Raw genomic sequence first — 12,965 nt, forward strand, 5'->3', positions numbered from 1 at the left:
CAAGAGACCCATTACATTAATGCCCCGACACCTCTCATCGGCGCCCAGGCGCCTCTTATCATGGTCGTCCCCCTTTAGCACGTAAGAGATGTCTCCCATGGACCAACAAAAACCAGCCAAAAGCCCCGACCATATGACTTAAGTTCATGATCCAGTGCTACTGACCTTGGTGGAATCATCTCATTGGGCAATTCCTAGCCTCCAAGCACACAAAGACTTGTCCTAGCCTGCCTTGGCCCGGATGCCGCATGGGTTTTTCCAACCGTAAAACTGCCCCCGTGACAAGATGGCATGAATGTAATAATGATAGAAATAGCGGAGGGGTAATCTTGTAATTTTAAACAAAGCTCAACCATTTATAACGTCTCTGACCCCTGCAACTACTACAACAATTTCCCTCCCACCCATGTACTGACATATTCAATTCACTCTTGAGTCGGTCTGAAACATGTCTTCTCGGCCTCGTCACTTCCCGCCGATCTCACTCTGCAACGTTTCCGGCCGAGAGGAACAAACGATCGCCGCCGACCTCGATGGCACTCTCCTCGTCTCCTCTAGCGCCTTCCCATACTACATGCTCATAGCCGTTGAAGCCGGCAGCTTCCTACGTGGTCTCGCTCTCCTGCTCGCCTTTCCCCTCATCGCCGTCGCCTACCTATTTGTGTCAGAGTCTCTCGCCATTCAGCTTCTCATCTTCATATCATTTTCGGGTTTGAAGATTCGAGACATCGAGCTCGCTTCCCAAGCTGTGCTGCCGAGATTCTACGCCGCTAACGTGAGATCAGATAGCTGGAACGTGTTCAGAAGGTGCAAGAGGAAGATCATAGTGACGGCGAGCCCGACGGTGATGGTGGAGCCGTTCGTGAAGGATTTTCTGGGCGGTGACAAGGTGTTGGGGACGGAGATCGAGGTTAACCCGAAGACGGGGAGAGCCACGGGTTTTGTCAAGAAGCCAGGGGTATTAGTGGGGCATTCGAAGAGAAACGCCATTTTGAAGGAATTTGGCGAGCAAATGCCCGATTTAGGCATCGGAGATCGCCCGTCCGATTTCGATTTCATGGAACTTTGCAAGGTAAATTGAGCTTTCCTCAAAATTTATTTTCCTCACACAGAATAAGCCGAGAATCCTTGATTTTGTTTGGCACCATTGCTGTTTTTACAAGAAACGTTTTGGGTTGATCCATTCAAATTGACGAAAGATATGTGATGAACAGTCTCCAAGAAACAGTTGTTTGCCAATTTGCATTGATTAATCTAAAACGTTTAAACTGAAAAGGCAACGATACCAAACAGAACCCTGGTTTCCTGAGTCCAGAGGCCTACATGACCACCGGAATCAGACATGTGTCAACTCCCACCCATCTGTTATCTGTTTTTGTGTCAGGGGTGGTTTAATTATTCTCGATCTGCGAGACGGGACCCCATCAGAGAAGAAATCCTAGACGTCCAAAGGATCTTCCGCGTTGTAATTTAGGGTCCCAAATGGCCTTACATATTATTCCGATCTTTTTTTCCTTTTTATTTTTTGTTGAGTTATTACTCTGATTAAAGAGGGCAAATTAGAAAATATGGAAGTTGAGTTTGATTAGCTCGGGTCAACCCTATTCTGAGTTATTGGAATTAGCTTAGTCCAATTTCTTCATAATTTTGTTTTTTTTTTCTTATTAAAAAAAAGCTCACTTCTCAGACGTAGGAATTAGAAATATCAAATAAGGTTGAGTGGTGAGACAAAGTTATGATGCTTTAAAATTACTTAACTCATGTTAATAAAAAAAAACTACTTTGGTCATGTTATATTGAAAAAATCTTCAATTTTAAACTTAAAAATAGTGATACATATACATATATGGTCCAAAGTAAAAATTGTGTATCCAGTTCCAGACTTTTTAACAATTGATACTCTATTTTCTTTATTTTTCTCAGGTGGATAAATTCATGAAGAGATATATTAGGATGGGTATTAAAAGGCCCTAACAGCTTTTGGTATTTAGTCTTTTTTTTATCAAAAAAAAATTTAACTATTTATTAAAGATCAAAATCTTTGTACATCCATAACCGAAAGTGGCATTTGAAAAGAAAGATACGTACATATATCACTTGTACAAGGTTTAAATGACCTTGAAATTCGATATAATTATATAATACTATACACAATTTATACTATACATATATTATTATACAATACATATATACACTTATGAAGACAAAGATGGATTGGGGACTTGGGGGTGGATAACTTGAATCAGGTTTCTCAAAAACTTCAATCCCACCCAAGACAACCTGTCGGCCAAATTACAGCCCTAGATATAGCTTTTTTAACCACCAATAATAATGTTTGCTAATCCCAAATTTAATATTAAACTGCCAAAATTACGTGTGCTTTGTGGAAGACACTACTAATAAGGGAAAGAGTACGTGCTGATGCTGATGTGGATTAGAAGGCTGTATGGGCAGAGGATCCTACTTGGTGCACATGCAGCTTGGCTTGACCACGTCATCTCTCTATATACAGAAATATTCCTGGTGGTGTAGGGAATCTCCTTAGTTGACCCAATTAGAAAATATAAAACCCCTTAATTTTCTTGTGGAAATTTCCTGCAAAAACCCACTTATTTTTAACAAGTGGATGAGATCAGCCAGGTGATGGACAAGTAATTTAACATTAACATTGTATTATAGACAAACAAGTAATGAAAGATGTTTCAAGTTTCAACTGTGTATTATTTAAATCAAAGTGAATACATGGATTAATGCTTATAATTGTTTGTTTGATGAGTCATCTATAGCTACGCGATTTATTGATTATGTAAGTGTACGTACATACACAGGAGGGATACATGGTGCCCCGTGACCCTAAAGCCAGTCTTGTGCCACAGAATGGTCTCAAGAGCCCCATCATCTTCCACGACGGTCGCCTCGTCCAACGGCCCACGCCGCTCAACTCCCTGCTCACCTTCCTCTGGCTCCCATTCGGCTTCCTCCTCTGCCTCATCCGCGTCTACTTGAACATTCCACTGCCCGAGCGCATCGTTCGCTACACCTACGGTCTCCTCGGCATCAAGCTCGTCATCAGCGGCAATATCCCTCCCCCGCCCAGCAAGGGCTCTCCAGGCTCCCTCTTCGTCTGCAACCACCGCACCCCGCTCGACCCCATTGTCATCGCCATCGCCCTCGGCCGCAAGGTCTCATGCGTCACCTACAGTGTCAGCAAGATCTCTAGGCTCCAGTCGCCCATCCCTGCCGTGGCTCTGACCCGCGACCGTGAAGCTGATGCTGCCCGCATTTCGGCCCTCCTCCAAAAGGGTGATCTGGTCATATGCCCCGAAGGAACCACATGTCGCGAACCCTTCTTGCTGCGATTCAGCGCGTTGTTTGCGGAGCTGAGCGACCGAATTGTGCCGGTGGCCATCAACACCAAGCAAAATATGTTCCACGGCACCACGGTGAGGGGAGTCAAGTTCTGGGACGCCTATTACTTCTTCATGAACCCGAGGCCCGTCTACGAAGTCAAGTTCCTAAACCGTCTGCCTGAGGAGATGACATGTAAAGGTGGTGGCAAACCGGCAATCGAGGTAGCCAATCACGTTCAGAAGATTTTGGGTGGCACCCTGGGGTTCGAGTGTACTGGACTCACTAGGAAGGATAAATACATGATGTTAGGAGGGAACGATGGGAGGGTGGAGTCCATGTACTCCATGAAGAAGTAAGTGACCAGCCCGGTCCAGTGAGCTGGGGGACTTCATTTTTAGTTATTCAGTTGAGGAAATTAATTAGATAACAATACTGTATTGTGCTTGGTGTTTGTTTGTCATAAGGATGATTGGATCTTTCAATCTTTCTTTTAAAATACGAACTGAAACTGAAAGAGCGACATGCTAACAGAGAATTCAGAATCTTTCCTTCCCCATCCTACACTGCCCCCTTCTCTCCATCACTCTCCCCACCCCAACCAAGACAAAATGGTACCTAAAAATCCACCGTCCTCTCTCTATCTCTCTCCTTCCCCCTTTAATATGGCTGTTGGATTTATTTTTGGGTTTCTTCGGTCAGCTCCCCTCATAATTTGAAATATCAAATAGTCTGGTACGGAATACGAAACATCCGTCGACTCCAGCCGAAAAAATATGAAATTCTAGCCGATAAGGGCAACTTTTTGCCCTTAATATCAATAAATGGGATAACAGTCGCTCGTCTTCCTCCTCTGCCTCCGTATTCACCCGCTTCGACGGCGCAGGAGGGGGCAGAAAAGGCATTCCTCCTCTGTATCCAGCTCTAATGAACTGCACATCTCAGCTTCCGTTAACGTTGAAATAGAAATACCCATTCATCGAGGCTATCTATCTGCCGCACTTGAAGAAGAAACTCACCCTATCTTGCACACCGGAAGAAGAAACCCAGAATACAGACGAGGATGTGCTATACGTGGTTGATGAGACCAAAGGAGTGCTCAGGAGATACAATTCTTACGGGGATTGCTGGGAGGAGCTCATTCAGTCAGCCCATCTCAAAGGAGTAGTGCAAATTTCAGGAGATACAATTCTTACGGGGATTGTTGGGAGGAGCTCATTCAGTCAGCCCATCTCAAAGGAGTAGTGCAAATTGCAGCCGGCAGCGGTAAGGTTTGTGCTATTCGCTCACATGGTGGTGGAATTGCAGTGGTGGATGTCGTTGCCAGGCCACCGCAATTGTGGGTTGTGGATCCACCACCGGCATTGCAAGATATTGCTGTTCATATCATACCGAGGATGACAACGCCGGTACCATGACTGCTGTAACCAACATCATCGCCGGCGGTGGGGGATGATCCTTTTTCCGGGGAAAGGCCTCTTTTTCTTTTCTTTTTTTATAGTATTTTTTTGGTTGGAAATTGAACCCAGCAAAACTACCGACGTTGGAGGAAGTACCGGCGTAAACCGTTTTCCTGATTGGATTCGTCGCAATTCCCGCATAAACAAGTACGGGCGTACCACGTTGTCTGCTTTTGAAGCACAGATTTGTAAACTGTAAGGAAGACGATGAACAGTAACATTACCTTTATTTGATATTTTCCCAAAAATACTCTGTTATTATATAAAAATAGTATTTTTTATTGATATTAAAAGTAAAATGTTGCTGCTATTATCCTAATTTTTTCAGCTCCTCCCCATCATGTAGCGAAACAGTAATAATATGAGTAAATTTTTTAAACTATTCTTATGGTTTAGCTAATTAATTAAATTTATCCTTACTATTTGAAAATTGATTAATGCCACTCTTATTGTTTTTGACAATTGATTAATTCTACATTTACCGTTAGCATCGTTATTATTCTGTCAAAACCCATATACACATCAGACCACATAGTGTTTAAAATTCTTTTAAAATCCAATATTAGAACCGAAAAAACTATTCATCATCTCTTTCAACTCTTGACATAGCAGCGACAAACCGGCATTGACCATCTTCACCTCCGACCAAGCCCCTTCCCCGATCTATCTCTCTTCTTCCCCCTCTTCTTCTTCTTCTCTTTCTCCTTTTTCCTCTTCTTCTCCTTCCTCCATCTTCATGTCTGTTCATCATCTTCTTAACGGTGAACAGAGAGCTATCACCGATGAAGGGACCTGGCTAGGCAATCAGGCCACATTCATCCCTAAGCGATGACACTGGTTACCAGATTCGGGTTCCAGTTGAACCAAGGTTTCAGTGATTCATCAATCTTCAACAGAGGTAAAGAAACGATGACATCAGGCTGTCCATGTTTACCTCTCTTGCGACGGTGAGTATTATCGTTGCTTCCCTTTTGTAGCGACCATTAAGAACAGGACAAAACTCTCGCATAAAACGTCTAGTTCGTATTGCGCTAGGAATTACAAGATCTCGGCTCCCCTGTCCATCATTCAATTTGAGACCAAAATAAGATAAGTTCAATCTTATTAATTTTTCCCCTGTTATTTTCTTCTGTTTTCCGTTTTTTTTTTTTTTTTTTTTTTTTTCTTCTGATCATTTTGGAATGAGGTAACAGGTATTGAGTGGTCACCAGAACCAGCGATGAAGCTTTCACCGAACTATTTTTTGGTGAGATTCTTAAAGTCAAGCCAGATCACCGAACCGTATCGTGATTTCTTTTTTGTTTCTTGTAGAATTAAAGTCTTGTTTTTTGGTGATTTCTTCAGCATTGGATCAGGGTTTCCTTCACTCCCTTCAGCTCGTTAGCCACAAGAAAACTTCTTCAAACCCTTGCAGTTACTAGCGAAGGCCTCTATGTCCGCGTCTGTCAACTCATGACAAGCATGAAGTTTGAGTTGTGTAAGGTTTCAACAACGCAAAGAGATTTGGACAAAAGCTTTGTGGCCTATGCTCATGGATCGTCAGTCGCATTTCAATGCCAGTTTGGTTACAGCATCAAACCAAGAGAAAATAGAGGGAATTAGAGGTCGTAGATCAGATTCTGCCTTGAGCGATAGAGGGTGTCGACTCTATTCTTCAACTCAAAACTATCGCCGATAGACTAGAGAATTGCTTTTACGGTCATCGGAGCCAAGGGACTGGAAAATGTAGGTAAAGCATTCATCGGGCATATCAGAAATGTAATCACAAGTTCCGGAGGCATTCCTCGGAATCTTGGGATTCAGCTTAACTTGCATCGACGAGATAACACGCATGGATCTATTCTTGGTGAAAAAAACTCACTGACCTCCACTAGATCTCCATCGTTGGTATTTCCAGCTACCACTGTCGTTGGTGATGGCGATGACCGCCTCGATGGATGGCGCTCCTCCCTCTTCTCTTTCGATAGATGAGGCGAGTGTCAAAGGGATTATGAGTTAAGTTAAAATAGGGATAAAAATGTAACTTCGCATAGGGGTAAAACGGATATTTGACCTTTTTCGTCCACGTTTAATGACTGGTTGCACTTAGTTAATTGTTAGAAACAGTAAGGATACACTTAATCAAGTAGCTAAACCATAAGGGTAGTTTAAGAAATTTACCCTAATAACATTATTACTATGCATTTCGATTTAGGAGGAGAACTCTATTTCGAAGAAATCAGCGATTGTCTTTTTCTCCAAGCTCCTTCATTTGCCATCCGGTAGATTGCTCCCCATCGTCTTCTTCAATAGACGACTTTTCTGTTCCTCCGTTCAAAAATGACGATTGTCTTCTTCCCCAAGCTCCTCCATTCGACATCCAGTAGATCTATTCATTGCCCAATAGATCCATTCGTCATCCAATAGATTGCTCCCGCCTATCTTCTTACCCATGAAACGAACACTGCTCGAAAACAATGACTTCTCTGTTGCTCCCGACTGTCTTCTTTCCTGTGCTCCTCCATTCATTGTCTAGTAGATGACATCTCTGTTGCTCCCAACCATCTTCTTCCTTGTGCTCAAAAAAGGAGAAATGAACTGTATTCTCTCCCGACGGTCTTCCTCATTTCGGACATTGAAACATTCTCAGATCCCCTTGTGTTCACCGGTCACCGGTCGTGGACAACACTCAACATTCACCATTCGGAGGAAGCTCGAGCATTGGTTTACTATTCATCATCCGATGGAGGCACCCTGCGTTGACCGTTGAAAGGACGCTCAAAGTTGGGTTTAACCACGTTCAACCGCCTTGGAGGCCCCTTTATTTCCAACTCACTCTAGTGGTTTAGCATTTTCGTTGGCCACCCGTGCAAAGGCTTCCCTAGCTTGTTGCACCCTTATGCGGTCATTCTGAATCAATATCAGTGATTGACCGTCCAACTCCTTCATCCAATCTTGTTGATTTACGGCACACCGGAGATCGAAATCCCTATTTGTTGACATTGCTCAACCACAAGCAATTTATTTTGTTACATTTTTTTCCTTGGTTGATTGTCATAAGGACCTTTGTAAATGAATATTTAAATTTTGCTTAGCTCAGTGCCAATGAAAATGAATTGTTTAATGTTGATTTAGATATAGATGTTACCGTAGGTTATTGAACATTTGTAGGTATGAATAGCCAACATAGTAGTTTGCAGTACGAAGTAATGCTATTGCAAACAGAAACACATCCTTCAAATTTTAACAACTCAGAATAAGATAATACTTTAAGTGGGTTGATATTATTTGTTAGCATTGATATAAGGCATGTATATAACAAGTGACATGTGTTGCAATTGCAAGAGTGGGTGTTGGATAGCCCAACGACTGAAAGCGATTCTACTAGCAGTTGCAAATTTTTTAAGTGGGCGATTCTTCGAGATTGGTCAGATGAGGTTACATTGGAAAATAGTCTTGGCGGTGTTGTGGAACGCCTTGGGAATGTGGAGAGAGCAATCGATGTTTGCATAAGGCAAATTGAATCCATGAAATCAGTCCATGAGTTAGCTATTGAAGGGATGGCTACAGTTAGGCGACTTGTTTTTCTTCTTTTTGTTATTATTCTCATCACACTGGTCTTGTGGAAATAGTTTATCATAAGTAGTGAATACATTGATTCAATGCTTTTACGATTGTGTTAAAAGACTCCCTCCACCCCCTTTCCTTTTCAATATTGGCAAACCATTTTGGCATCTTATTATAGTTATGTTGGACTTTTAAATATAAATATATAAATATAAATTGCTTAAAAGATTTTTTTGTTTACTAAGAAATATTTGTAAATCCATTGAAGATATGTTCCCGCAGGAGGCAAAAAAGCCCAAGTTCACGGGGAAGACCGACGGAGCGACGACTGAGTGATTCTGCCATTTTCAACACACTATCCCTAAGGGGGCACGGCGGTAGACGAGTGGCGGTACCACCTCCACAGGGTGGGGAGAGGTCTCCCGGACATCCCTAGAGGAGACAAACATGCCCCGGGTCAACAAGGAAGACTGATAGTGGGAAGCAGTGCTTTTGCAAAACCATAGTTTCCCATCGTTGGTCTAGGCTATCGGGCAGATGAACGACCAGAAGGTGTCGGGATGCTTGATGGGTGAGTTGCAGTAGGAGGGAGTGGGTTTGGTGGCCAATGAACCCCTCCACACCGACTAGAGCGGCGTTCAGGTGATTCTGCCATTTCAAACATGTTGTCCTGGAGGGGGGCGACAGTACCACCTCCATGGGGTGGGGAAAGGTCTCCTGGACGTCCCCAAATGAGAAGGAGACACCCCAGGCCAATGGGGAAGGCCGATGATGGGAAACGGTGCTTTTGCAAAAACACTACTTCAAAAGCTCAATTCTCCACCGTCGATCTTCCCCATTGACCTAGGCCGTCTCTACCTCCCCTAAACCAAACCAATGCCTCATCGTACACCATGCTTCCAAGTTAAAGAGGGGAAACATGCAATCTGGGGTCAAAAGTACAACACCATCGCTCCATACCAATTGTTCACTACCATAACCATTAATCAACCTCATTACACAAGAAAAAAATAATGATATAGACAAAATCTAATTTAATGCAAATCAATTAAATGAACAAAATCTAGTATCATATGCACTTGCCCTCTCTTGGAGTTGTTCAAGAACCGTTTCACAACTGCTAAACTACTACAAATACTCCACTAGTCACCAAACTACTAACCAACTCTACCCTAAACACAATAACCAAATAAACCCTACATACAACAACAATTATCACTCCACCTTCCCCTTTACTGCTCTTTTGGACCCTGCAGCAATGGCAAACCCTTTCGCTACCTACCCTTGCTGCCTAGGAGCTAGGTAGGGCAAGACCACTGTGTTGCTTTGCTTTCGCTCTCTCCTTGCTTGGGGAAACTTGCATTTGTAAGTAGATGCAATGGAGGGAGAGACATTAACAATCTCGCAAGATGGGGCTACAATGCTCGTCCTTTTAGGAGATTGCTCTGCCCCTGTGGTGCCACATGCAACTCCAACAGGCAAGTTTACACCATAATCATCATCGCCTGGCACGCAGGTTGCTAAACCTACCAGCCCCTCACTAAATGGTACTGCATCCAGGTCCAACCCATTATTTCTCAACATTCTACGGAGCCTATTAACTTCATCATGAAGTAACTCATTCTACTTTCTTATCGATGCATACTCATTGGCCTCTGTACAAAGAATTTGATATTTCATAGATTCCACGCATGATTTGCAAAATCCTTGAAAATCAAGTTAGAAGCTAGTTAACAAATCTCAACACTAATAGTAAGTCAACTTGTATATAACTCAAAACATGTATGGCACGCTAATAATACCTTTTGCCCCCTCCGACCCCACCCATGACCATCATCCTCTCTATTAGAAAATGGTTCCTCACCCACACTATAGCCCCATGTGTCCAGCAACTACATATGAACACCAAACGTTAATTACTACCATGTACTTGGGTTACATAAAAGAGTCCACAAAAATTAAAAAAAAAAATAATATCATTAATTCAACTTACACGGCTCTCTGTTTGAACCTCTACTAAAGCCACCTCTTCACTGGGCTAGAAATGGAGTCGCCACCCATCAGTTTAGGAATTAGAAGTGATGGGACCTCCAAGAATGGTATCGAAATTATTTTGGTTCAATAATGACTCCTATAGCCCAAGGCACTGGTCCAACCAGTCCGAACAAGTCTCGGAGGTAAGAGGGAAGGGATTAAACATCCTTTTCCCGAGTCCAAAGATGGGGCCCACATGGGATGATGAGAACAAATATGTACGGACCAAAAAAACTAATAATCGCAATTAATTAATGGCCTAAAACATAATATTAAAGGCAATAAACCTAAAGAGAGGCTCAGCCGATCATCACCATAGAGAGAGAGAGCATACAACCTAACAGTTACTTCACATGCTGAACAAACAAGACAAAAACAATTCCTTTAACCGAATCCGAGGTATTGAAAAAGGGGCAAAAAGGCCATATTGTATCAAAATGAAATAAACAAAAATAAAAACAATAAAATAAATAAAATAAGATAAAATAAAATAAAGCAAGGGAAATAGAAGCAGAAAGACCACCGATATTAAGACGAGAGAATAAAACGAACAATAGTTTTCTATTCAGCATCCGTTTCTTTGCATGAATGAAATACTGTGTGATGCAACAAAGATTTAAAAACTACCTGATAAAATGTATCAGAACCAAGTAAACTCACTATTCGGCAATTTGGTGATATTAACACAGTTTGACAAAAATACATCAGAGAAGATTTATGATAAGAATCACCAGAAATGATAAAAAAAAAAAAAGGCAAAGAGGTAAAGGCACCAGAGAAGATTTATGATGATAGCAACCAAGAGAAACAGAGAAATGGACTTAAAACTTAAGATGCAAAAATAAGATAACGGAGAAACAAATTTAACAAATTCAATAAAAAGAACACTAATATGGTTTGGAAAACAGCATCAGAGAAGATTTATAAGAACAGAGGAATAGATTGAAAACTAAGATTTAAAAGTAAGACAAGTAGAAGCAGATTCGAAAAGAGAAACATAACTAAGATTTAAACATAGGAGGATTAGATAGGGTACAGGAGCTTACAGGGAATCGGCTCTTCCCCTTTCTCATCCTTCGATCACGAATGGATAAAAGGAGACAAAGTGAATAAACGAGAAAATTAAGAGAACTGGTTGGGGAACAGTTACCTGATCACGCTTATTCCCAAAACGTTGACGGAAAACTGGCTGAACTTCAGTGGGAGGAGGAATGGTCCGTTTCTGGATTTCAGAGAAACCCAGATTACTTGGTGAAGTTGAGATCGACGTTGCGCACGTGTTCTGCCCAGGCAAGACTATAATTCCTCTTTCGCTGCTCCGTCGCTGGTTTGCGTGAAGAAGAGATTGAACAGTGCTTTGACCCGTAACCTCCTCCGGACGATCTGAAGTATGTCGGCTTGAGATGGATTGACGCTGTAACGGGTGAACTCAACGCACTTTGTAAAGTAAATGGAGATCAGAGGGGTTGGACGAGTCCCTCCTGGTACGAACCTGCTTTGACGAATTCTGAGACTGGCTGAACTCGTGTGAAGGTCACGGAACAGAGGAAACCTCAGTCCGCTGTAGAAAACTGAACAAGAAGATGACACAGACGAAGCAATATGGAGATGATGGCGTTGGAGATAGCCTCTTCACCAAACTCATAAGAACCGAGGTGGTTGCTAAGGAATACCGCCGTTGTTCGTGTAGATGACGATGAACAGTGGCACGTGGCTTTAGTTTCAGAGAAGAAGAAAACAGAAAAAAAAAAAAAAAAGGAAAACGTAAGGAGCAAAAGGAGAAGAGAGAACAATGGAAAGAACCAGAGGATGGAAAAGGGATTCTGGAATAAAGGGAAAGAAGAAGCCGCCGCCGTCTCTAGTGGTTCAGGGGTTGAGGAGACGATGATGAACAGTAGCCAAATATCCCCTCCCTCTCTCCTTTTCTTCGCTTAGGGTAAATCGGTTTAAGGCTTGTTTTTATAAGGGTTTCTATCATATAAGCGTAACTTTTGGTAATTTTAGAAACTTTGAGGTATTTTTGTAATTTTTTGGAAAAAAGGGTCAGACCGGGTTTAAGGGGCCCGACCGGGTTTCTGGGTGAATGGGTAAGATTTTGGGTCAAAATTGGAGGGTTGAGATGGGTCTGATTGTAGATGGGAGTTCTGTGTGTGAGGGCTAAAAGGATTGACCAAAATGGAATCTTTTTACATGGGAGGGCAAATGTGGTTAATTTTGGCTAACATTTGGCAAGGTGGGGTTTTCGGACATTCTGAATTGATTGGTGGGGTCAGATTGGCCGAAATAGGACCGGATCAGGCAGATCCGGAAAGGGCTTGATTCAGCCAATCTAAAGCCTTTGAATGGAATTTATGTTCGATAAAGGGGTAAACGAAGGTGGTTTCAGGTGAAATTTCATAGGGTGTGGTTTTTGGGCAGCCTGATGTGATTGGTGCGGTCAGATTGGTCTTAGAGGGTCAAGATCATAGGAATTTGGGTCAATAGAATGTTTCAGAGTGGAATCTTGGTTTGATGAAGGAACAAATTAGAGAATCTAGGGTTGGAACTTCATGGGAAGGTGTTTTGATGTGTCTGAAG

General features: G+C 42.4%; 1 protein-coding gene and 1 long non-coding RNA gene across 2 annotated transcripts; one reads left to right on the forward strand and one right to left on the reverse strand.

Moving 5' to 3' along the window:
- Positions 1–372: 372 nt before the first annotated feature.
- On the forward strand, positions 373–3,905 carry LOC104610618 (glycerol-3-phosphate 2-O-acyltransferase 4-like). The gene is made up of 2 exons (XM_010277321.3): positions 373–1,072; positions 2,829–3,905. The coding sequence occupies exons 1-2, from the start codon at positions 449–451 to the stop codon at positions 3,705–3,707; spliced, it is 1,503 nt and encodes a 500-aa protein (XP_010275623.1). The 5' UTR covers positions 373–448; the 3' UTR covers positions 3,708–3,905.
- LOC104610619 (uncharacterized) lies at positions 2,699–12,344 on the reverse strand. Its single transcript, XR_016077752.1, has 2 exons — positions 10,157–12,344; positions 2,699–10,060 (listed from the first exon to the last, which is right to left on the reverse strand). It is a non-coding gene; the product is annotated as an uncharacterized LOC104610619 (long non-coding RNA).
- Between the last annotated feature and the right edge of the window lie 621 nt (positions 12,345–12,965).

This window comes from Nelumbo nucifera, chromosome 6, assembly GCF_055504915.1.
Source record: "Nelumbo nucifera cultivar China Antique chromosome 6, China Antique-T2T, whole genome shotgun sequence".
Lineage (NCBI taxonomy): Eukaryota > Viridiplantae > Streptophyta > Magnoliopsida > Proteales > Nelumbonaceae > Nelumbo > Nelumbo nucifera.

Bases quoted from the DNA above. Each gene is read 5' to 3' on its own strand.
- LOC104610618 (XM_010277321.3), top strand. From the start codon at position 449: ATGTCTTCTCGGCCTCGTCACTTCCCGCCGATCTCACTCTGCAACGTT. The intron at 1,073-2,828 runs GTAAATTGAGCT...GTACATACACAG, and splicing joins ATTTCATGGAACTTTGCAAG to GAGGGATACATGGTGCCCCG.